Here is a 23,466-nt window from a genome sequence, read left to right as displayed (position 1 = left end):
GCTGTCACAGGGGCCCACTTCAACCAGGCAGGTTTAAACCTTGATTTAATCCTGCGGCACTTTCCTCCTTTTCTTGTGCGTTTCTCTAGCAGTCCTCTTTATACTAGAGGGACTGGACTTTTTACATCACAGAAGGAATTGAAAACGGCTAAAACTTAATGAGAGGGCCAGTTTCACTGAGAGACATCGTTTCTTTTTTTGTACATTCTAAAAGGGGAAAGTTTCAGGGCTCTTTGAAATAAACTAAGAATTAAGTCGTGTTTCCAGCCAAATAAGTTGGCATCTTTGTAGGCAGGAGGTGCAACACTGGAAAATATTTACTGCAGAATTCTTAACCAGGAGAAACTCTGGCATGTTCTTCGAGGAGTAAATGTTTTACATGCAGGGCAAGATCTACGCGTGCCTCTGTGTTCTTTCCAAGTGACTTCTGGAGACAGTTTTTGATGTCTGGCTAAGATAAAATGCGCTAGTGGTCGCAGAGCCAGAGCCAGATCCTCGGTACAATGTCTACAACACAAAGGAAAGACGACAGCCACCTGTCCACCAGTTCCTGCATGTGTCCGCTCAAGGCGCCAGAAGACCAGCAACAGCAAGGTAGGTCTAGAAAGCAAAGTCCTGCGCTCTGTGACTTTCTGACCGTTTGTATGTCTGGGAAGGGGTGGGCTGGTGCAGCACATGGAAACTTTATAGGAAGAACAATAGGTTGGACAGTAGGTTCACCTTTGGAAACTCTGGGAGGCTGGACAGTGAGTTCACCGTGGCCTCACTGTTGATTTAAAGGATTATCAATTGTTGAGAGACCTTCGAGAATACATATTCCTTGGAAACAAGTACTCGAACTTCTAGCCATCATCAGTTGTGTACAGTGTGTTAGAGTGTGATTAACTGAAAACACCCATTGAGGCAAGGCTGACTCCACTACTGAAGAAATTTAGCCAAGAACAGCTTTGTTAGACTGGCACCATCCTTCTTTAAATTTTTTTTCAATTAGATATTTGCTTTATTTACATTTCTAATGTTAACCCCTTTCCTTGTTACCCCACTGAAAACCCCATATCCCATTCCCCCTCCCCTTTTTCCCCCTCCCAATTTCCTGATTTCCATTTCCCTATTCTGGGGAATCGAGCCTTCACAGGACCAATGGCCTCTCCTTTCATCGATGTCTGAAATGGTCATGTTCTGCTATATATGTAGCTGGAGCCATGGGTCCCCCCACGTGCACTCTTTTGTTGGTGGTTTAGTCCCTGGAAGTTCTGGGCGTACTGGTTGGGTCATATTTTTGTTACTCCTGTGGAGTTGCAAACCTCTTCAGCTCCTTGGGTCCTCTCTAGTTGCTCCATTGGGGACTCTATTCTCATTCTATTGGTTGGCTGTGAGCCATGAGTGTTTTGATCCACTTTCCAATAAGGATCAAAGTATCCACACTTTGGTCTTCCTTCATCTTGAGCTTCACATGGTCTATGAGTTGTATCTTGGGTATTCTTAGCTTTTAGGCTAATATCCACTTATCAGTGATTGCATACCGTGTGTGTTCTTTTGTGATTGGGTTACCTCACTCAGGATAATAGTTTCTAGATCCAGACATTTGAGCCTGGCTCTATCCTTATGTCCAGCTACTGGTAGGGGCTTTGTTTAAATCTAGCTTTGTGAGGACCTCTGACTCATTCGTTTGTAGAAAACACAGATTTTGACACTCATTTTTATAGTCCAAAGAGATCTGGAACAGGCAGTGTGGCATTTTACTCGATGGTCATCTAAACGCCACACCTTACCGGGCTTTCCAGGAATAATCTTTGAAAGCATTTCAGATTGAATACCCAGCCAGATGGCGATTGATACAAATAGACCAACTATTACTCTACTCCGTTGTTAAGGACAACAGAAGACACTAGTGAGAAAGGCTGTGAGCTGATGACATCAGCCCTCCCACCCCACGCCCCTGCAGAGGTGTCATCGTCCCATCCCATCCTCCACACCCCACCCCCTCCAACCCCCACCCCATCCCCCTACCCCCAGAAGAGGTTAAGAACTTCCCAAACGCATCTAACTCCTTGCAGCCTGTCATGGATCTAGGATAGGCAGTGCATGATTTATTTCTCCCATTTATTTCTCTGTACACTCTGGATTTCACTTTCATGGTGGGGAGCTGCTAATAAACTGAAGCCTCCCACATTCAGGGTAGCATCTGTGTGCTAACATTTGGTGAATGTGTCAAGCCACCTCCCTGCAAGAATCCCCAGCTGAGCCGAGGGACCTCATGCTAAGCCACACGGTGCTTAGCAGAGCAAACAGGAGATGAGTTACAGTATGTGAAATGAGTTACAGTATGAACTTTTCAGAGCATGCTGCACCACCCAGGTTAAAAGAGTTAGTTCTGAGCCAATGGCCTTGGACATGGTACTGTCTGCGTGGCTCACGGGTTACCAGAAAATCTTCATTTGTGCCTGTGTGTTTCTTTGCTGCTCTCTTTTACTTAAAATGTGCAAGGCCTCAGCTTCTCTCATTCAGATGTAATATTTATAATAGAACATCTGGTGAGAGGAGTCTAGAGAACTGAGTAAAAGAAGCCCTGTGAGTGACTTCCTAAAGATGCCTGCTGTGACATCCTCATCTCTTCTTCAATGTATGTGCTTGGGCTGTTATTTTGCTTGCTTTTCAAAACAAAAAGGCTAGACTTATTTGGCACGTAGTACTCTGTAGACTGCCTTCTAAATGCCAATATATGATGGACAAATTCTTGCATCATTATATATGTTCTTTCCAACATTATTTTTAGTGGGCAATGCCAGACACTTTTCACTAAAATTAACCCAGTTAAGCATTAGTTAATAGTTTTAACTGTGCACACAGATGATTAGTTTCATGGGATAAATTCTTAGAAAATGATATGTTCTAAAGATTATGGAATTTTTTAAACTTTATTTTTTTTTTCTGGTCAAGTGGTTTTCCACTCTCCAGTACTGAAGGAAAGGGCATGATCCTGGTAAGACTGGGCATTAGTTTTAAATTTTGTTTCCAATTTTATAAGTAGAAAATAATATCCTTCTGTTGGTTTAATTTAAGGATGGCTGTCTTGATGGTTTCTCATTTACTGGCCATATCCAGAGAAGCCTGGAAATATCATTATGATGTCATACTTCCCAAAATACCAAGAAGGCTAGCAGCCTGCTCCTCCTTTCCCAGCCTGAAGCTCCTTTAGTCAGAATGTTTTGAAAGCAACCACATTCTTCTGGGGCCAATTCTGAAAATATATGCCCACCCAAACCACCATCCCTGAAGTCGTGAGGCATGCTAATGAAATGCAGACTAGCCACAAGTGCTACAAGCAATGGTCTGACAAGCGACCTGTTAAATGGCGGCCCAGTTCCTAGAACCTACATGTTGACATCTGTTGCAGTCTTGGGCTTTAAAAGTGTTCATTCAGTGTGGTGGCAATGGTTTTTCCCAAAGCTATATTTGTGCCTTGCTCTTCTACAAAGTTCAGCAAAAGTCCAAGGAGGCAAAGCCATTCGTTGCCTTCTAGAGTGAAGCCACTGTGGATTTGTACGTGAGCTTTGTTTGCCAGCATCCATAAGTGCTCGCTCTCACCAGGACTAGCTCCCTAGTTTGGCCTCATTCAGCCAGACCGATCCTCTAGTGCTCATCTACCATGTGGATTTTGATTTATTAACATGGAACTCTGCTGAAGTATGGCCAGATTTAGTATAGACTTGTACTTCCAGCCCTCCACAGAGTGTGCTAATGTATTCTATTTTAACTCTGGTATTTGAGTCTTCCTATCTAGTCACTCATGAAAATATACCATTTTGTTTGATTGCATAGATGAAAGTTATTTACTCTTTGAGTATTTGGACAACAGCTATGTAAAGTATTGTGTCACAAGCTTGGTAGATAAATGAGCCAAGCCAATGAAGCTTAGGTTCCTGTTCACCCTGAGCTGACTCTCAGTGACAGACACTACGTTTTTCCAGAACAGAAATTTAGCACCTTTCTCTTTCTACTTCCTCTTACCTTACAGCTTCTTTGCTGCTCCATTTTTATATAACAGGGACAACACTGGTAAGTAATAATGTTTACATCTGTCGGTTCACTATGCATTACATATATCAAACAAGCAGTCATCTTTGTGTTTTCTAGTGCTTTAAAATTTACAAATGGCTTCATGTATGTTCTCATGTATTACATGAAGCAAACATATAAAGTAGTGCACTAGTTATGGTGAGAGACAGGGCAATTACGGATGCTCGCAAGTCCAGGTATGTGTTTGAGTCTAAGAGGAGACTGATGAGAAAGACAATGATGATGACAACAGTGACAACAATGGTGATGATTGATGATGATGATGATGATTCAGTTGGTGCCTGCTCATTTTATTTCAGTGGAGGGCAATCTTTTGTTTTATTCAGGCCTTAAGATGATGGGGTGGTGGGGGGGGGGCGGTTAACCTGTGCACATTGTGGAGAACTATGTCCTAAGCCATACATTTTAATGTCACTCAAAGCACTTGTAGACATGTTGACTAACTATATTGGTAATGTGACCCAGCCAAATTGAGACATAAAATGATCTTCTAAATCAGAGTTTAATTAGTTCATTTTATTTATTTATTTATTTTGGATTTGTTTTTTTTTTTTTTTTTCCGAGACAGGGTTTCTCTGTATAGTCCTGGCTGTCCTGGGACTCACTCTGTAGACCAGGCTGGCCTCGAACTCAGAAATCCACCTGCCTCTGCCTCCCAAGTGCTGGGATTAAAGGCGTGTGCCACCATCGCCCAGCAATTAGTTCATTTTAAACATGTGTAGAAAGACCCTCCAAGCTTAAATGACCTTACTGAGATTACATCATAATTCAGGGCTATTTTGAATGTAAGTTTTGTTCTGTATAACTCTTTTACAGAGTATATACCTTAGTGTTTCAATATTTGATCTTTTTTCATAGCTTCATACCAAAGAAACTTTACTACAAGCATTCAAAATGCCTTGGAATGCCTTTTGATTTTCTTTGTGTATTTTGATAACAATTCTGACATCAATTCTTTGAGTACACTGCCATTCAATCCAATTCTGACACTACCAAGAGGCAGCAAAGACTCCACACGCTGATCACATAATCTCACAAAGCTGACCCATTTCAGACACTCATCACTCATTCCAGGAGTCTGCAAACTAACTGCACCTCTCTAAGATCAGCCACAAATTCTAAATGTCCCAGTCCTCTCCTAGACGTGATAATTCACTGGGATGGATTGCAGAATTCTGTGTTACTCCACTTGTGATCACTATTTCATTTCAGAGGATGCAGGTTATTAACTAGGTAAGAGATGCAAAACTAAGGGTCTGGGAGGATTATGAGCAGAGGAGCTGGACTCCATGGAGTCGGTGTGTGCCCTGCTCCCATATACTGATAGATCTATCAGTCAGCAGAATCCATTGGTCTATGTCTGAAGTTTTTGTATGAGTTGCATTGTGTAGGCATGATTGTTGATGTCATTGATCATGTGATTGGACTCAGTTATCATCCCTTCTCTATCCCTTCAGTGGGCAGGAGCTGAAGAGTTCAGCTTCTGATAGGTTTAGCCTTCCAATGTGGCCATCCCTTCCCTTAAAAATATCTAAGAGTCTAATTGCTGTTCCATTCACAAAACAAAGACTCATCTGCCACTCAAGCATTTCAATGTTTGTGAAGCTTTGTGAAAGAAACAAGGACAAAGAACACATATTTATTATATTTGGTCATTTTCTGTCTGCGCTTTATCCTCAATGTACATTCTTCAAGGTAATCTTCCTAAAAGTCAAGAATTGAAAGACAGCCTCAGATGCCTGTTTGTTTTTGAATGAGAAACAGAAATGGTTGGATTCCTCTGGAAGGGGTGATATAGAGGAACTAGGAGATGTTAGGGGAGAGGAAAACATAATCAGAATATAGTGTTTGAAAAGTCGATTTACAATAAAAAAAATATACAAAAAAAAAAAAGAAATACAGACCAAGAGCCCTCAGCCTTTCATTTGTAATCCGCACATTTTAATGATACCTACCATCGTGTAGATGGATGTCAGAGCCTGAGAATGCAAACATGTTTTATCCCCCAAGGTTGACTTCAAATGTGGGTTTCCGGAAGAGTTAAATATTAAGAACTAAGCTAATATTCTCCAACCCTTTGGACAGACTGTAAAATACACATTACATTTGGATTGTTATGAGTGTCCTATTTTCTTCAAATCTTTCCTATAGCTATGTATGAATGTACTTCATTTATTCCCTAGGGGACTTATGCTGTAAATGAATTGAACATACTGCATGAGGAGGGACTACAATAGTTACCGCCCCACTATAAATGTGTAATTCCTTTAGATGAGGTTATCGAGAGACAATGTGATGGTTCTCCAAATGGATTTGAACATTCCTTTTGTGGTCCTGAAACCCTGATGCTGTACTCACAGTGTGACATCATATGAGCAGCACAGAGTCAAACGGACTCAGACCAAAGGTGAAAGGTCCGCACTTATTTCTGTTTCTCTGCAACCAAAAGGGAGCGAGCCCTGCAGAGGCTCAAGTGACTTTTGTTCTAGCTGTAAAGTATTACTTCTATTTATCTTCACACATTAATAGAGACACATAAGGATTATTTCTAAACAGTTGGAAAAATGAGAAGCTTTATGCCCCAAAACCATTTGATTCTTGTGTTCAAGCTTGTCCCTAGTGTATAAGTCCTTACCTTAATAAACTTCCTGGGATGAAGTTATAGATGATGGCTTAATGATACGGTTTCAGTTTGTAAGGTAAAAAAGAGTTCTGGAGGTGGGATGAACATCAATATCAATATCATTACTTCTTCTAAACTGAATGCTTATCACAAGGATAAACTTTGTATCGATATTATTAATTTTTCTGAACTGAATGCTTGCCACAATGATAAACTTTGTATCAATATCATTCATTCTTCTGAACTGAATGCTTACCACAAGAATAAACTTTGTTGAAAGTTGATTTTTTTAGATATTAGAATGGCTACTCCAGCTTGTTTCTTGGAACCATTTGCTTGGAAAATTTTTTCTAGCCTTTTACTCTGAGGTAGTGCCTGTTTTTGTCACTGAGGTGCATTTCCTATATGCAGCAAAATGCTGTGTCCTATTTATATATCCAGTCTGTTATCTATGTCTTTTTATTAGGGAATTGAGTCCATTGATGTCAAAAGATATTAAGGAAAAGTGATTGTTGCTTCCAGTTATTTTTGTTGTTAAAGGTGGAATTATGTTTGTGTGGCTATCTTCTTTTGGATTTGTTGGAAGAAGATTACTTTCTTGCTTTTTCTAGGGTGTAGTTTCCCTCCTTGTGTTGGAGTTTTCCATCTATCATCCTTTGTAGGGCTGAATGTGTGGAAAGATATTGTGTACATTTGGTTTTGTCATAGAGTATCTTGGCTTCTTCATCTATGTTGAGAGTTTTGTTGGGTATACTATCCTGGGCTAGCATTTGTGTTCTCTTAGGGTCTGTATGACATCTGCCAAGGATCTCCTGGCTTTTATAATCTCTGTGGGAAGTCTGGTGTAATTCTGATAGGTCTGCCTTTATATGTTACTTGACATTTTCCCCTTACTGCTTTTAATATTCTTTCTATGTTTTGTGCATTTGGAAGAAATTCATCCTATTATGTGACAGGATGAATTTATTTCCTGGTCCAGGCTATTTGAAGTTCTATAGGCTTCATGTATGTTCATGGGCATCTCTTCAGGTTAGGGAAGTTTTCTTTTTCTATAATTTTGTTGAAGATGTTTACTGGCCCTTTAAGTTGGATATCTTCACTCTCTTCTCTACCTATTATCTGTAGGTTTGGTCTTCTCATTGTGTCCTGGATTTCCTGAAAGTTTTGGGTTGAGCTTTTTGCATTTTGCATTTTCTTTGACTGTTGTGTCAATGTTTTCTATGGTATCTTCTGCACCTGAGATTCTCTCTTCTCTCTCTTGTACTCTTTTGGTGATGCTTGCATCTATGACTCCTGATCTCTTTCCTAGGTTTTCTAGCTCCAGGGCTGTCTCCCTTTGTGATTTCTTTATTGTTTCTATTTCTATTTTTAGATCTGGGATGGTTTTGTTCAGTTCCTTCCCCTGTTTGGTTGTGTTTTCCTGTAATTCTTTAAGGGATTTTTTTTGTTGTTGTTTCTTCTTTAAGGGCTTTTACTTGTTTACCTGTATTCTCCTGTAATTCTTTAAGGGAGTTATTTATGTCCTTCTTAAAGTCTTCTATCATCATCATGAGAAATGATTTTAAATTGGAGTCTTGCTTTTCTGGTGTCATGGGTTATCCAGGACTTGCTATGGTGGAAGAACTGGTTTCTGATGATTCCAAGTAGCCTGGGTTTCTGATGCTAATGTTCTTGCCTCTCACCATATGGTTATCTCTAGTCCTACTGCCCTTGCCGTCTCTGACTGAAGCCTGTCCCTTCTGTGATCCTGGTTGTGGCAGAACTCCTTAGAGTCTAGCTGTCTCTGTGATCCCGTGATTCAGGGATATTGTGATCCTGAGACCTTCGGTGTGTCAGAGCTCCTGGGAGTCAAGCTCCTGGGAGTCAAGCTGCCTCTGGGATCTCAAGACCCTGGTGTGACCAAGCTCCTGAAATCCTGTGATCCTGGGTGTGTTAGAGCACCTTGGAGCAGAGCTTCCTCTGGGTGTTGGAGGACTGGATCCAGATCCAGTGTCTGCTCAGGGCACAGCTCAGATGGGAAAGACAAGGATAAACTTGTATCAATATCATTAATTCTTCAAAACTGAATGCTTGCCACAAAGATAAACTTTGCAGCAAGTATATTTTACCACATTTTAAAAAGGCCACAGTTGCTCAAGGCCATATTTATTACATATTTGAATGTATATTTAAGAAAACCAAGGAAACAAATATTGTTTGTTTTTTCTATAAATAAATATATATAGAATAAGCTAAAAGGAAGTAATCAGTTCATCCTTGGTTCTCAGAAGCTATTTCCAGGAAAACAATAAAATAAACCTCTCAACACAAATTGGTAAAATAAAAATCAAAAATATTTAGAATAGAAGTGAGCTTTCTTTTCTTTTTTTTTTCTTAACCTGATAATACATTTATAAGATAAGAACATTTATAAGATAAGTAACATTAGTGTCACTGGATAACAGAAGGGAAGAGACTTGCCTTCTGAAGAACTGAGGGGACTCACTGCTTCCATTTCTAGTCAACATGATGTTAAAGATTCTAGCCAGGATACTAAGTTTCCTTGGAAGAAATAAAAGTTTTACATATAGAAAGAATTTAAAGTGATTTTACTAAAAGATGATAGGAAAAACCCCAACTATTGCAGCCAGAATAGCAAGAGTTAAGCACTCTTACAACTCAAGGAAAATAATTTGATTTAAAATGTGAACCAGTGGTCTGACATAGACTTCTAAAATAAAATAGCCATTAAGGACATTAAAAATGCCCAACATTGTTCTTTGGGGATAACAAGTCAACCCACAAACTAAATTTTAATATGTATATTAAAAATATATGTTTAAATACTATAATACATGCAAATTAACTCAGCAAAATATGTATAAGGACTGTGCACTTAAACACTGGCAAGAGAAACAATAGCACAGTGAAGTATAAAAGAAAACAACTATCCCTGAGGACTGGAGACAGCTAGATGGTAAGAGCACTTGTTATGAAAGTATGAGTACTGAATTCAGACCTCAGCACCTATGTAAAAAGCAGGGTGTGGCATATATATATATATATATATGCACACACATATACATATGTGTACATATTGCACACATATACACATATATACACATACACATATATATATACACATATATACACACATATATGTATACATATAGATGTGCATATAGGTATACATAAGGTTTTATATATATATATATATATATATATATATATATATATATGTGTGTGTGTGTGTGTGTGTGTGTGTGTGTGTGTGTGTGTGTGTGCCTATGTGGCTATATAGAAGTACATATGTATATATAGGCATATATGGGTATATATAGGTGTATATGTGTATGTAAATATATCAAGGTATATATAGGCATATTTAGGGGTATATGTAGAAATATATGCATAGGGATATATGTATATATATATGTATATATATATACACACACATATATGTTTTATATATATAATATATATATCCCTAGCTCTGTAGTGGGCAAACAAAGAAAGGAGTATTCTGTGCTTTCTGGCCACCAGCCTGGTTCAGAAAGAGACCCTAATTCAAGGGAGTATGTTTTCTCTCTATGTCTATCTGTCTTTCTATCTCTGTCCCTCTGTTTATCTCTCTGTCTCTGTCTTTCTGTCTCTGTCTCTCTGTCTCTATATGTCTCTCTCTCTCTCTCTCTCTCTCTCTCTCTCTCTCTCTCTCTCTGTCTCTATCATGTATGAGTGCATCGGAGGAGGCATGCATGTGCCGTGGCTCACATGTAAAAACTCAAAGGCCACCTGGTGGGGCCCCTGCTCTCCTTCCACCACGTGGCTGGCATTGAACTCTGCTGGGCAGCAAGCCTGGTACCTTTACCTGCGGGGCCAGCTCACTACCCCATACCTGGTTTTTCACAAAGATCCCAATAACTCAAATAGGACAAGCAGTAGTCTTTTCTGTGGTGATTCTACAACAAATGAGAACATATTTCTAAGAAAATGAATTTCAAAACCCATTTTCCATAAAAGTTAGTTTGTGACAGGATGCAACTGAAATATAAAAGCCAAATGTCTAAAGGTTTCTAGGCAGAAGCGTGAGAACTGTCCCTGCTATTGGAATGGACAGCTTTCCATGACAGGCATAACAATCAGTAAGCTACAAAAGGATGTAAATTACTTTTTCAGCATTGTAACTGTCTTTTCTTAAAAAGATATTATGAAGAGGGGAGACTGGGAGAAAATGATTGCCCCACATATGCACATATAATTTGCAGCCAGAATAGTAAGAGTTAAGCACTCTTACAACTCAAGGAAAATAATTTGATTTAAAATGTGAACCAGTGGTCTGACATAGACTTCTAAAATAAAATAGCCATTAAGGACATTAAAAATGCCCAACACTGTTCTTTCTAAAGCTACAAGAAAAAAAGGGTGTCACCTCAGGTCCATGTGTTAAAGCCTACTAACCCGGTGTGGTACTACGGGGAGGCATTGGAGCCCATTGGGAGGCCTAATGGTTGTGAATCACAAGGCCCTGAAGGGGACAGTGAGTCTCCTGCCCTTTTTATCTTCTCTTTAAAGTTTTTTGACCATGGAATGAGTGGCTTTGCTATCCTATGTTCTCTCACACTGATGCGCCAACACAGGCCCAGAATGACGGAGTGAACCGCCGAGCACGGGCTTAAACTTCTCAGACCATGAGCCAGAGTACAGTTTTCCTCTTTCTGTGTGGGTCATTGGAGATATTTTGTCACACGGAAATTATCCTGGAAAGATAACTAAAGTAACCACTGTGGTTAAAATTTAAATTACTGATGATATGACATTTGAAAGAAAACTGTGGAGAACTCTCAGGGCATTGCCGTGAAGTGGTTTAACCAGTTTGAAAACCGGGCCAACAGTTTGTTTAAACAGTGAACCCTGTGAACCCTCACATCCATTGAGAAGCATGAAAAGATTAAATGCACATACCAGCTTATATTCATAGGCTATATATAGATAAGCACGTTGTGTCTGTTCATTGGCTGGGATACCATTCAGTAGAAAGAAATGAATCGCTGAAATACACAACCGTGAAGGCGAGTCTAAGGAAATGCTATTTTCACTCAAAATAAGCCAGCCCCCAAAATACATGATGTATTATTCTAGCTACACAACATTCTAAAATAAAACTAGGTTATGGTAACAGAAATTGTGACAGTCGTTCCCAAGGTAAAGAAAGTATTCAAACAGGACATGAGGGACCTTCATGGGTAGTGGACGTGTCTTACATCAGGACACGAGGACATAGATTTATCAGATCTTACCCACATGTCTTATTGTATGTGATTTTCCTCCTTTTTTTTTTAAGTGTGAGATTGTCTGGGAGACTTTGCTTTCCAAAGTTGCCTGCAGGCTTCTAATAGCAACTCCAGTGAACGATGAAGGCATAGGAGTGTCTTTGTGAATTTTAACTGCTCGTCCAAGGAGCAAGAACATGGTGTCCTATTGGCAGGGTCACCGATGTTCAGCTCAGAAAGTAGCAGGTCTTCAGGATGAAGTGTGGGTCATTACTTAAGTGAGCTTAATAATTATTACTACTTGTTTTTAAAATTATCCCTGAAGCTTAGAACACCCATATTAATAACACAGTCACCTAACTCCCATATTAATAACACAGTTACCTAAAATAGCAAATTAATGAGATTAACATTGAATAAATGAAAATATGATAGAATCATTGTGTCACAACTTGGGCTGGGAGGGGGGGAAGATTAGTGGTGGATCATGTGATAAGCATGAACAGTTCTTCCAGTTTACTTTTCTGAATTACCCAAATGTAGTTAGGGAGAGAATTTAGTGGTTTTTAGGTCCTGCATAGAACATTGTTTAGTATCAATGGCTTCTCTGATGTCTTTTTTTTTATTTGTTTTTTTTTTCATTGAATCCATGGCATCTTATAAATATTCTTGAGGTGAACAGCTGAAATTTTGTGAGTTTTATTTCCCCCTCTCAACTTTTTCCTCTTGCTTAAACTCACAAAGCGTGTCATTCATTCTATTAAACGGATATATCCTGAACCTCTGCTGTGGATGAAGTACTATGTTAAGGTTCCAGAGAGCAAATCATTCAGAACTTCCTGCCCACAAGGTGCCACTGTCTGACAGGCAGAAGAGCAGCCAGTAAAACAAAACAAAACAAAACAAAACAAAACAAAATAAAATAAAATAAAATAAAATAAAAACCTTGGTGTAAGTGTTTATACTGCAGATGGATGGAATGTAGAAGAGAAAGAATAGTGTCATGGCGGAGTGCACTCCAGGCAGGCACTGGAGGGGAATGTGAAGAGAGACCTGCAGGAGGTGGGGGGGGGGAGAGAAAGCTGTACAACGGTGGTCACAGCCCCCCACCCCCCAGTTTAGTTAGGTGTAGATGCAGACTGCAAGCCTCATGATTTAGACTCTGCATATGATTTTAGTTCTTGATTCACTTGCTTTAGTGCAACATCACTACACTGCTGCCTTCACGTACTGAGGGATGACCATACACACACCTATGGCAAATGGTGTTATAAATATAGCATAGTGCAAAGGTTAAGACCATACAGAACAAAACAGAACACTTACGAGAATATCTGCGCATACCTTGGGGACTGTCCCATCATAGCTGTGTCGATGGGTGGGGCCGCACAAGCACTTGAGAGCCAGTGGCAGGAGGATTGCAAGTTCCAGGTCAGCCTGGCTACAAAGCAAGACTGTCTCAAAAACCTAATGAACCATCAGATGGGCACAGTTGCTGGAACTTGCTGGGTTTCCCTGTGACTTTCTCAGGGAGGAGGGCGATGGGGCTAAAAGTTTCCCTTTCAAACATATTCTCATTGACAGTTTGCAGCTTCTGTGGGTCACACTTTGGGCAGCAGTGCTTTGGAAGGGTCAAAAGAGACCCAAATGGTCTTGGGTGCATGTTAAGAAGATGGAAGAGCACTTATATACAAGTTTTGGTTTTGACTATGCATGAGATAGGAGTAACTCATTACTAATTTCAGCTACTTAGTCATTGTACTGGCTGGTTTTGTGTGTCAACTTGACACAGGCTGGAATTATCACAGAGAAAGGAGCTTCAGTTGGGGAAGCGCCTCCATGAGATCCAGCTGTGGAGCATTTTCTCAATTAGTGATCAAGGGGGGAGTGCTCCTTGTGGGTAGTACCATCTCTGGGCTGGTATTCTTGGGTTCTATAAGAGAGCAGGCTGAGCAAGCCAGGGGAAGCAAACCAGTAAGAAACACCCCTCCATGGCCTCTGCATCAGCTCCTGCTTCCTGACCTGCTTGAGTTCCAGTCCTGACTTCCTTTAGTGATGAACTGCAACGTGGACGTGTAAGCTCAATAAACCCTTTCCTCCCCAACTTACTTCTTGGTCATGATGTTTGTACAGGAATAGAAACCCTAACTAAGACAGTCATTTACAGCTTTTGCACTTTTTAAAGATTAGCTGTTTTCAGACACTCCCAGAAGAGGGCATCAGGTCTCATTACAGATGGTTGTGAGTCGCCTTGTGGTTGTTGGGATTTGAACTCATGACCTTTGGAAGAGCAGTCAGGGCTCTTAACCACTGAGCCATCTCTCCAGCCCCAGCCTTTGCATTCTTGTGGAGCAGTAACTACAAAAAAAGTGAGGTAACTACCAAAATAGGTGAGGTAAAAATTAAGTTATTCCTCGACAACTGGGTTGTCATGTTAAAATAAAACAAGTGTTAAGCTCTTCTGAATGGACAGACACATATTAGCACACATTTATGTGTCAACAAACACGAAGTAGTTCACGTGCTGTTCCAAGCTTTCTTTTCTTAAAGTGATATGATTACATTTTGCCTACCAAGTTTGCTCAGACAAAATAGCATTCCTCGAACAGTGTTCTGTATAGACAGTCAGTAGCCAGGACTTCTTCTGTTTATTAATGGAGACTGGATCTTTCAGTAAAAACCACTGGACACTGAACTCAGGTGCGGAGTGTGTCCCTTGCTAGAACCTTCCATCCATTTGTACAAGACTAGGAGGTACTCCTAAAATATTTAGATAAAATATTAGATAATCCAAGGTTCTTGAATGTTAATACTTTCAGTAAAAATTCCTTTCTGATGCTCACTGCAGTAACTCTCAACAATCTCTGAGATTGAGACAGATAAATGAGGAACTAGTACAGGTGTTGGAAAGAACCCCTGGGAACAACTCCCCAAGCAGATCATCAGATACCACCAAAGATAGTGGTCTCTGACTATCTTTCATGTGTAAATAAATCCTAAACCTCTGCTGATGTCTTCTAAACCAGTTGCAGCTGTCATAAGAAACGTATCTTCTCATGTGTTCTGCAATATATATAATTGTGATAAAGTAGTCACAGCACTCCCAAGGGATAAAGAGGCAAGACCTTTGCATATGTACTGCCTACCCACCTGTGTGCTGCCACCAGTGTGCTAGGGAATACAGTACTAATCTAGCTTTAATCTTTTTTTTCTGTTATGTGTAACGTGCGGGTGATGCTTTCCAACAGGGACTCACAAGGCCTCACTCAAAACTAAGACCCTGTGGTTTAAGAAGACAACACAAACCTGAATAAAATAACCAATGTTTTACCACCTTTTTGACAGTAGAAATGTAGGTTTGTATTTTAGACCATAGCATTAACATGGCACTTATAAACAAATCATGTATGGAACATTTGTTATGTGCCAGACACCAGCAATTGCTTCATGTATTTATTATGTTACAAAAGGTAGCTAAGTTAACCTTGACTTGGGCCTGGGTCTGGATTGACTGAGCCATGCTCACTGCCTGGTAGATACTCCAGTTAACTTGTGAAAGAGCTGGCCTGGTGACTGGTGCCCTTGAAATCAGTTTGTGGTTTGGTTGTTTCAGATAGTAATAATACAAAAGCTGACCCAACATTTGAAACATAACGCCCTGTTTACATTTTAAAAGAAAACTGGGCCTAGGGCTATGGCTCAGTAGTAGAGCATTTGCCTAGCATCTTCAGTGCTGTCAAAAACAAAAGGTAGATTATAGCAGTGGCCATGATTTAGCCCTTTTAAATTTGTAGCTTTGGACATGGATAGTCTGTTTGACCAAAAACCCAAACCATTTCTCTCAAGCCATTTCAGCCAAGTCACCAGTTAAACTTTATATGGATTTTGAATCACATCCAACTGATTTGAGGAGGGTGACTTTTAGTCCAAACAAAGTCAGTAAGAAAGTGCAGCTGTGTCAAGTACAAATGTATAGTTCCTGTGCCAGCAACTTGCTGGTCAGGCTAATGGTGTTTGATGCTGAGAACCCATGTCTTCTACATTTTATAAAATATTAAGCAAAGTAATACACCATTTTTAAAAAACTTGGCTGAAATGACTTGAGAGAAATGGTTTGGGTTTTTGGTCAAACAGACTATCCATGTCCAAAGCTACAAAATTAAAAGGGCTAAATCATGGCCACTGCTATAATCTACCTGTTGTTTTTGACAGCACTGAAGATGCTAGGCAAATGCTCTACTACTGAGCCATAGCCCTAGGCCCAGTTTTCTTTTAAAATGTAAACAGGAAGTTATGTTTCAAATGTTGGGTCAGCTTTTGTATTAAATCATTAACTTGATCTGAGATTTTAATGAACATTTTGGCAAAGAAAGATTCACACCTGAGTTGCTTTTGAATTAATTTGATGGGCAAATCAAGCAAAATACCCAAGAGTCAGGATTTTAAAAGTACTAAAAACTTTATTCCTTCTAAAGCTCCATTCCTTCTAACTGCTCATCAGACACTTCACCTGCCAGGGATGGCCACAGACAACCAAAGGTCATAGGAGTGTGATCTAGACCTTCAGTCAGGGACAGTGACCCGAAGAGATTTGTACAGTGACCTGCTGTAGTAATTGGCACCAAAACTTGTCTTTTTCTGGTAAAATTTATAAAAAGTTGGGATAGATTAGGCATCGTGGAATATCCTTATAACCCTAGCTGCTCTGGAGACTGGAACAGAGGGGTGACCAAGCTCAAAGCAGGCCTAAGAGCAAGCTCTGTCAAGGGCAGCCTGGGCTACTTAGAGCGTGTCTCAAGGTAAAAAAGAAAGGAAGAAAGGGGGAAAAAAGAAAAGGAAAAGGAAAAGAAAAGAAAAGAAAAGAAAAGAAAAAAAAAGAAAAGAAAAGAAAAGAAAAGAAAAGAAGACTGGGAATATAAGTGGTAGAATATTTACCCTGCAAGAATTAAGCCCTAGGTTAATCCCAATAATTGTCAACAACCAAAAAAAAACAAAAAACAAAAAACAAAAACAAACAAAAACAAAACAAAACAAAAAAGTGCCTAAGTTTGAAGACAGGCAGGGACACAGGGACATTGCCATCTAAGGACAAAGATTAAAGTAAGGAAAAGGTTGAAATGTTGCAAGTGGACCATTTCAGCTTGGGGTTGGCTGAGTTACCTTTGGTCCTCTGCAGAGAAATGTGATTGTAGATAGATGTGGGGTTTGGGGTGGAGGGCAAGACGTATACTAGCAGTACAACTGACCTCTCTTTATTTAACAGGAACTTTTTTTAAATAAGGTTCTTCATTTCCAAACATAGGTAGAGTTGAGGTATTTCTCACTGTATTTCTTCTTGAGAACAGAACTAAGCTAAGATTAGTTAAGGAAGGTAACCATTTTGATTGTGAAGAAACAACACATGTTTGCAGGGCCTTTTAGAAAACAAGTCTAGCTACAACCTTCTTCCTACCGTTGAGAATAATTTTTGCCCTTCCACTATAAGCTTAAAATACTGCTACTCTCTTTGATTGCAATAGACAATTAACCCTTAATAAATGAACAAATGCATTTTGTTCTGCATGTCCAGGCTTCAAAGATCATTCAAGTCCACTGGCATTTACACAGCACAAGTCTGAGACTAGGATTGAGAACTGTTCCTGAAATCAGTGGTTAGGATGAAGAACGGCTTTAGTGTACAGGTATGTAAGAGCTACCACCGCAGACTGATAGAGAATTTAAAATGAGGCAACTGGAAATTTATTTCACTTGAAAACTACCAGAGTACTTAGGGATCAGTGTGTGGCTCAGTGGTTTAGCTAGCCTAGCATGCATAAGGTCATTAGGTTCAGTCCCCAGCCCTGCATACACTGAAGAAAATAGACCTGACATATAATAATTCTAATATTAAACATGAGTGAGTGTGTGAGAGCAGGAGAAAGAAGAAGAAAGGACTAGAAGGTGGATGTTAGACCTGTAGAGTCAAATGCATCACAAAAATGAGGAGGATGAGGAAACAGGAAATCTTGATTTAAATATCCACCAATGAACGAATGATTTAAAATGTAATATGTATTATATAATATAATGTAGTGAACGCCACAGTGCACTCCTAAAATAAAATTATAAATGCTCTGTTATATGTACTTCACAATTGAAAGAAGAGGAGAGAGAGAGAGAGAGAGAGACAGAGAGAGACAGAGAGAGAGAGAGAGAGAACTAGGCATTATTCAGCTTTTGCTGCCTCTACGTGGATGAAGACATTATGCTTGGTAAAATCTAGATATAAAAAGACAAATATTGGGCCAGAGAGGTGATTCAGCAGGTAAAGACATTTGCCACTAAGTCTGATGGTGATTTAAATTCCCTTTCTGGAACCCACAGGCTGGAAAAAGAAAAACAGCTCCCCCAAGTTGTCCCCTGGACTCCATGTGTACACTGTGCTATGCACACACACACACACACACACACACACACACACACACACACACCAATCTAATTTTAAAAATAAAATTTTAAAGTCAAATATTGAATCTTCCACTTATATGAAGTATGTGGGACTGTCAAAATCCAAAAGTAAATAATGGTTTCCAGGGCCGGGTGAGCAGGGTGTGGAATAAGGCATTACTGTTAGCTAACTTCAAGGTGTCAGGTCAAGGCTGACCATGAGGCTCTGGGGATATGGTTGTAGCAATTGCTTTGCAGAGATGTGAGTGTAGTTAATGCCATTTTGTATCCTTAAAATGTTAAAGCGGCAAATGCTTTGGTGTATGCACTTTCCCACTTAGGTAAATTAAAGGACACCATGCAATTAGAGTAACTTTTCCAGTCCTCAGACTTGATTTACTCTGAGACCCCAATGACCATAAGATCTTAACACAAGATCTGTTTTCAACTTCCCCAAGAAAAACTACTTCAGGTCACATAAACGTAAAGAATGAAATCTGTTCCCATACTTTTTATACAGTTAGGAACAAAGTGTCTGGAGCTAAGAGTACAGTTGGCTACCTGACTTTTGCTACCCAGTTCACTCCAAGTATACACATTTTCTGCACAGAACAATCTAAACTCTAGCTTCTACAACAAGCATAACTTTATCCATACCCACTCCTGGGGGTTTGGAGGACAGGGGCCCCTTACATCAAGGAGCAGACCATTCCTGGCCCTGGGCTTTCTGTGTGTCCCAGAGGGGAGAGGACTCTGGCCTATGGGGTACATGAGGTGGGTGGCAGGATACCTTCCTTTTGCTGGCTGGGCCTTCAAGGACCGGAGCACGATGGAACACTTTGTTAACCCTGTGGAAATTGGGAAGCAGAGACTCTATTCCCCTTGCTTACTCAAACTCTTTTATAAAATTAATTGATTGATTGATTGATTAATTTTTTACACTCCATATTTTATCCCTCCCCCATCCATCCTCCGACTGTTCCACATCCCATACATCCTCCCCACCCCCTGTCTCCATATGGTTGTCCCCACCACCCCCACCCCGCCTGACCTCTAAACTCCCTGGGGCCTCCAGTCTCTTGCTCAAACTCTTAAGACAGAGATGGAGAGATTTGAGAAACTGGAGAAAATCACACTCAAATTTTCATCCTGATTCTGTCTTGTGAATCCATGAAAGAATTTAAAAACTGCATCTCTCTACTGAAATGGAGGAATCTGATACATGAATATATAGTAACCTATCAGTAGTTCTTTAGAATAGTGATTTAATTGTCATGAAGAAGATATTTTGTATCACAATTACCTGCTGAATTTTTACAGTAAACACTGGTGGATAATTAGTTCGAGATTAACTTTAAGAATAAAGTTAATGACCATATGCCTGCTCAGGACACGTCTTCAACGTCCTGTGAAACCTAGACTGTATTTTTACTCCTCTCCTCTCTCAGCAAATATGAGAATCCATTTCAAGCATATGGAAGCTTTTTCACACTGTGAGCTATTCTGAGGGGAAAATGTGTGACTTACAAATGCTGTCAAATGAAATATGTATTGCTAAATGGTACTAGCTGACCACGTATATCCCGGGCCACAGTCTACATCTTTATTAGCCCTCAGGCCCAAACAAGGAAGGGTGTAGAGAGACCAAGCTGATCACTCTGGAATCAACACTCTGGAAGTCCACATATGCTCCAATAAACATATTTAAGACTATAGGTAACCCACTCACAGAAACACACATATGCTCCGATAAACATAGCTAAGATTACAGGTACCCTTCTCACAGAACCACACAATGGTCTTATTAATAACAAAATACCACCTCCAAACCATGGAGAGATGAGTATATTCTTGTCAACGGTAACACATCCTTTTGTTACTGTCTTTCCCAGTGGACATGGGTCTAAAAATAAGACTCCTTTTATCTAACTCAAAAGGCAAAAATCATGTGTAAGAACATGCATGCAGTATCAGATCACATCCCCACCAAGCCTGTCCAGGTCCCAGGGACCAGGAAAGAGCTGGTCTATCCAGCCATACCACCCTGCAGAAACAACTGGTCTACCCAGCCATACTACCCTGCAGAAAGAACTGGTCTACCCAGCCATACCACCCTGCAGAAACAACTGGTCTACCCAACTATACCACCTTGCAGAAACAACTGTTGTGGAGCTTAAAGTGGAAGCCCACACGGAGGCAGGACAGACACAAAAGCTAGGAGACTTGGAATCAGCTATGGAGACTTAGAATCTTAAGTACTCTCTGTATGACATTGGCACATGATATGAGTCTTAAGACTTAATTCCTTTGTGGCTAAAGGGTACAATAAGGCACTCCTGAAGAGTATGTCATCGTAGTCAGAAATGAAACGCCAAGCACTGTGCTCAGTGGTTACCATAGTAACCTTCCTTAATCATTACTACTTAGTGAGGCATTATGATCCCATTTCACAGATGAGGAAGTCTACTCAGAGGAGCTATTGAGCTTCCCAAACTCATTGAGGAAGGCAAACGTGGTCTCTATCTTCTCAAAGCACAGGCTTCTAAAATCAATACACTCTGGAACCTAGGAATCATTTATTTACTTGCCAAATAGAAATATATTTAAATATGTCTCTCAACAGCTAAAGTATGGAGCAAACATGTAAGTCTTTGTATTATACCAGTACAGAAAAGCACAACTCAGCAAGGTCTAATGTTCACAGGGCTTACCAGGGTAATATCCAGTTAAACATTCTACAAGGCAAAGGGGTGAAGACAAGTCAGGACTTGCATAAGCATTTCATATGTCAGTTACTGCCTTGAAGAGGGAGGGGAGAAAGGAAATTATCCAAACAACAGTCTCTTGACATTGAAACATGCAGTGCAATATGTTGTGATAGCCATGAAAAAGAAAGTTTATTGAAAATAAAATTTAAAAAAATGTATCAGGAAATAAACTTAAAGAAATGAGGATCATTTTACATTCTCATTGGCTCATTGGACATTTTTCTTTTTATTTTTTTTAAACTGATAAGAACAGATACTACACTTGATCTTAGCCAAAAGGCTGAGAAGTGATGCTTTTTATTTTTTTATTGAGAACAGATTTTTTTTTTAAATACAAAATACATTATATTCTGATGATGGTTTTCCCTCTCTCCATCCCTCCCAGATCTTCTCCACCCACCCAAATACTCCTTCATCTTTCACTAGGATACAAACAGGCATCTAAAAAAAATAACTATAACATAAAATTGGATAAAAGAAAACCAAATGAATCAGAATAGGAGAGAGCAAATAGTCAGAAGGAAAACAGACAGAGAGAGAGGAGAGAGAGAGCTCAAGAAACACATATAGATCAGAGATGCACATATCATGTCAACACATAGAAATCCTGTAAAAACACAGAACTAGAAACCATAATATAGGGGCTGGAGATGGCTCAGAGTTTAAGAGCATTGGCTGCTCTTCCAGAGGTCCTAAGTTCAATTCCCAGCAACGACATGGTGGCTCACAACCATCTATAAAGGGATATGACTCCCTCTTTTGGCATACAGGTATACATGCAGATAGAGCACTCATGCATAAAATAAAATAAGTCTTAAAAACATAATATATATTTATTTTTAATGCATATGCATAATATGCATACACACACATAAGAGGGAAAAACACAAAGAGCTGACTAGGCATTATAAGACCAAGAAGCTTTAAAAATGTCACTGAATTTCTTTTGTCCTGTCCAGTTATCTGTGGGCATGTTGGTCTAGCCTTAAGAATGGTGTTGTATCCTCTAGTTTGTACACTCCATTCGAGAGAACTCATTTTTCCTTTGCAGTTATCGGTTGGAGATAGTGTCTGGGATAAGGACATGGCTTGCTCCCACTTCCCGTTCAGCGCTGGGACCCCATCAGGCCCAGACCTGTGCAGATTCCACACAAGTCACCACATCTCTGTGAGCTCGTATGTACACACAGCCTGTTGGTTTTAGAACGCCTTGTTTCCTTAGCATCCTCCATCCACTCTGGGTCTTAAAATCTTTTCCACCTCCTTTTCCACGCGGTTCCCTGGGCTGTGAGAGGGGAGATTTGAGGGAGACATTTCATGTAGGACCTAGTGTTCCGAGGCTTCTTATTCTGCATGTTGTCCCTTTGGCGCTGTGGGTCTCTGTATTTGTTCCCATCAACAGCAGGGCGAGCATCTCTCAAGATGGCTAGGATACATTTAGATGACCTAGGGATACATCTAAATGCTAGAGGTCTGAAAATGACTTAGTAGTCAAAAAAAGGCAAACAGGGTTCTTCACTTGCTTCTCTCCTGCATGTATTCCTCAGAAATGAAATCGAACTAAGAATTGCTAGGTTTCTGTCAGTTGGCAGCCGACCACTCCGTTTCTAAGAGAAACAGAAAGTAGTATTTTCAAGTTGCAGAATCACACAGACAGGAGAAAGGGTCCCCTCCCCCCACCGCCTGCTTTTGCATTTAGCATACTTCTATATGTTTTACAATCAGGTGATATTTATAATCCACAAATTGCTTATAATTTTAGCAGGGATGAGCAGCGTGAAACCGCTGCTCCAGGGGCCTCCTCTGAGCTGGTGCTTTGTGAGTCTGTCTGAAAAGCTGCTGTGCAGACTGCCTGATTCGCTCTGGGGTCCTGTCATTCTTCGTTCAAGCCGAAGCAAAGCATCTCATAAAACAGAACTGAGAGTTCATCGCCATAGTGAATCATCATGAGAGTGAAACCGCTGCTCCAGGGGCCTCCTCTGAGCTGGCCCCCCAACCTCATCTATGGAGGCGTGTCTCCAAACATCATCACAGGCCCCCCAACCTCATCTATGGAGGCGTGTCCGCAAACATCATCTCCGGCAATTTGCTACTTCATTCTGTGTGCAATACACAGAGTCCCCCAGACATGGCTAGAGACATCATCATGCAGTGACTCATACTTGTGATTCATGATTCATGTGCGAGTTGGCACCGATTCTGTCTTCTGGGACCATGTTTTGACTGTCTCAGAACATCCTCAGGAGATTTTAATGAAGTTCTGGATTTCATTTATTTTATTCTTCCTAAAAAGAACAAATGGTCCAACTGGAGGTCAGCA

The 23,466-nt window shown here is 40.2% G+C and overlaps 1 protein-coding gene and 1 pseudogene across 1 annotated transcript in view; one reads left to right on the top strand and one right to left on the bottom strand.

Annotated features, from left to right (window-relative positions):
- The first annotated feature begins 300 nt into the window (after positions 1 to 300).
- The window catches only part of Ranbp3l (RAN binding protein 3 like), a 54,317-nt gene continuing 31,151 nt past the window's right edge, over positions 301 to 23,466 (top strand). Inside the window, exon 1 of the mRNA XM_052159665.1 lies at positions 301 to 594. Coding sequence (XP_052015625.1) covers positions 504 to 594 — 91 coding nt within the window. The 5' untranslated portion in view covers positions 301 to 503. The remainder of the gene's footprint in view (positions 595 to 23,466) is intronic.
- Positions 21,297 to 21,438, bottom strand: LOC127667179 (uncharacterized; annotated as a pseudogene).

This window comes from Apodemus sylvaticus, chromosome 16 (genome assembly GCF_947179515.1).
Source record: "Apodemus sylvaticus chromosome 16, mApoSyl1.1, whole genome shotgun sequence".
NCBI lineage: Eukaryota > Metazoa > Chordata > Mammalia > Rodentia > Muridae > Apodemus > Apodemus sylvaticus.
This window is presented reverse-complemented; position numbering and strand designations above follow the sequence as displayed.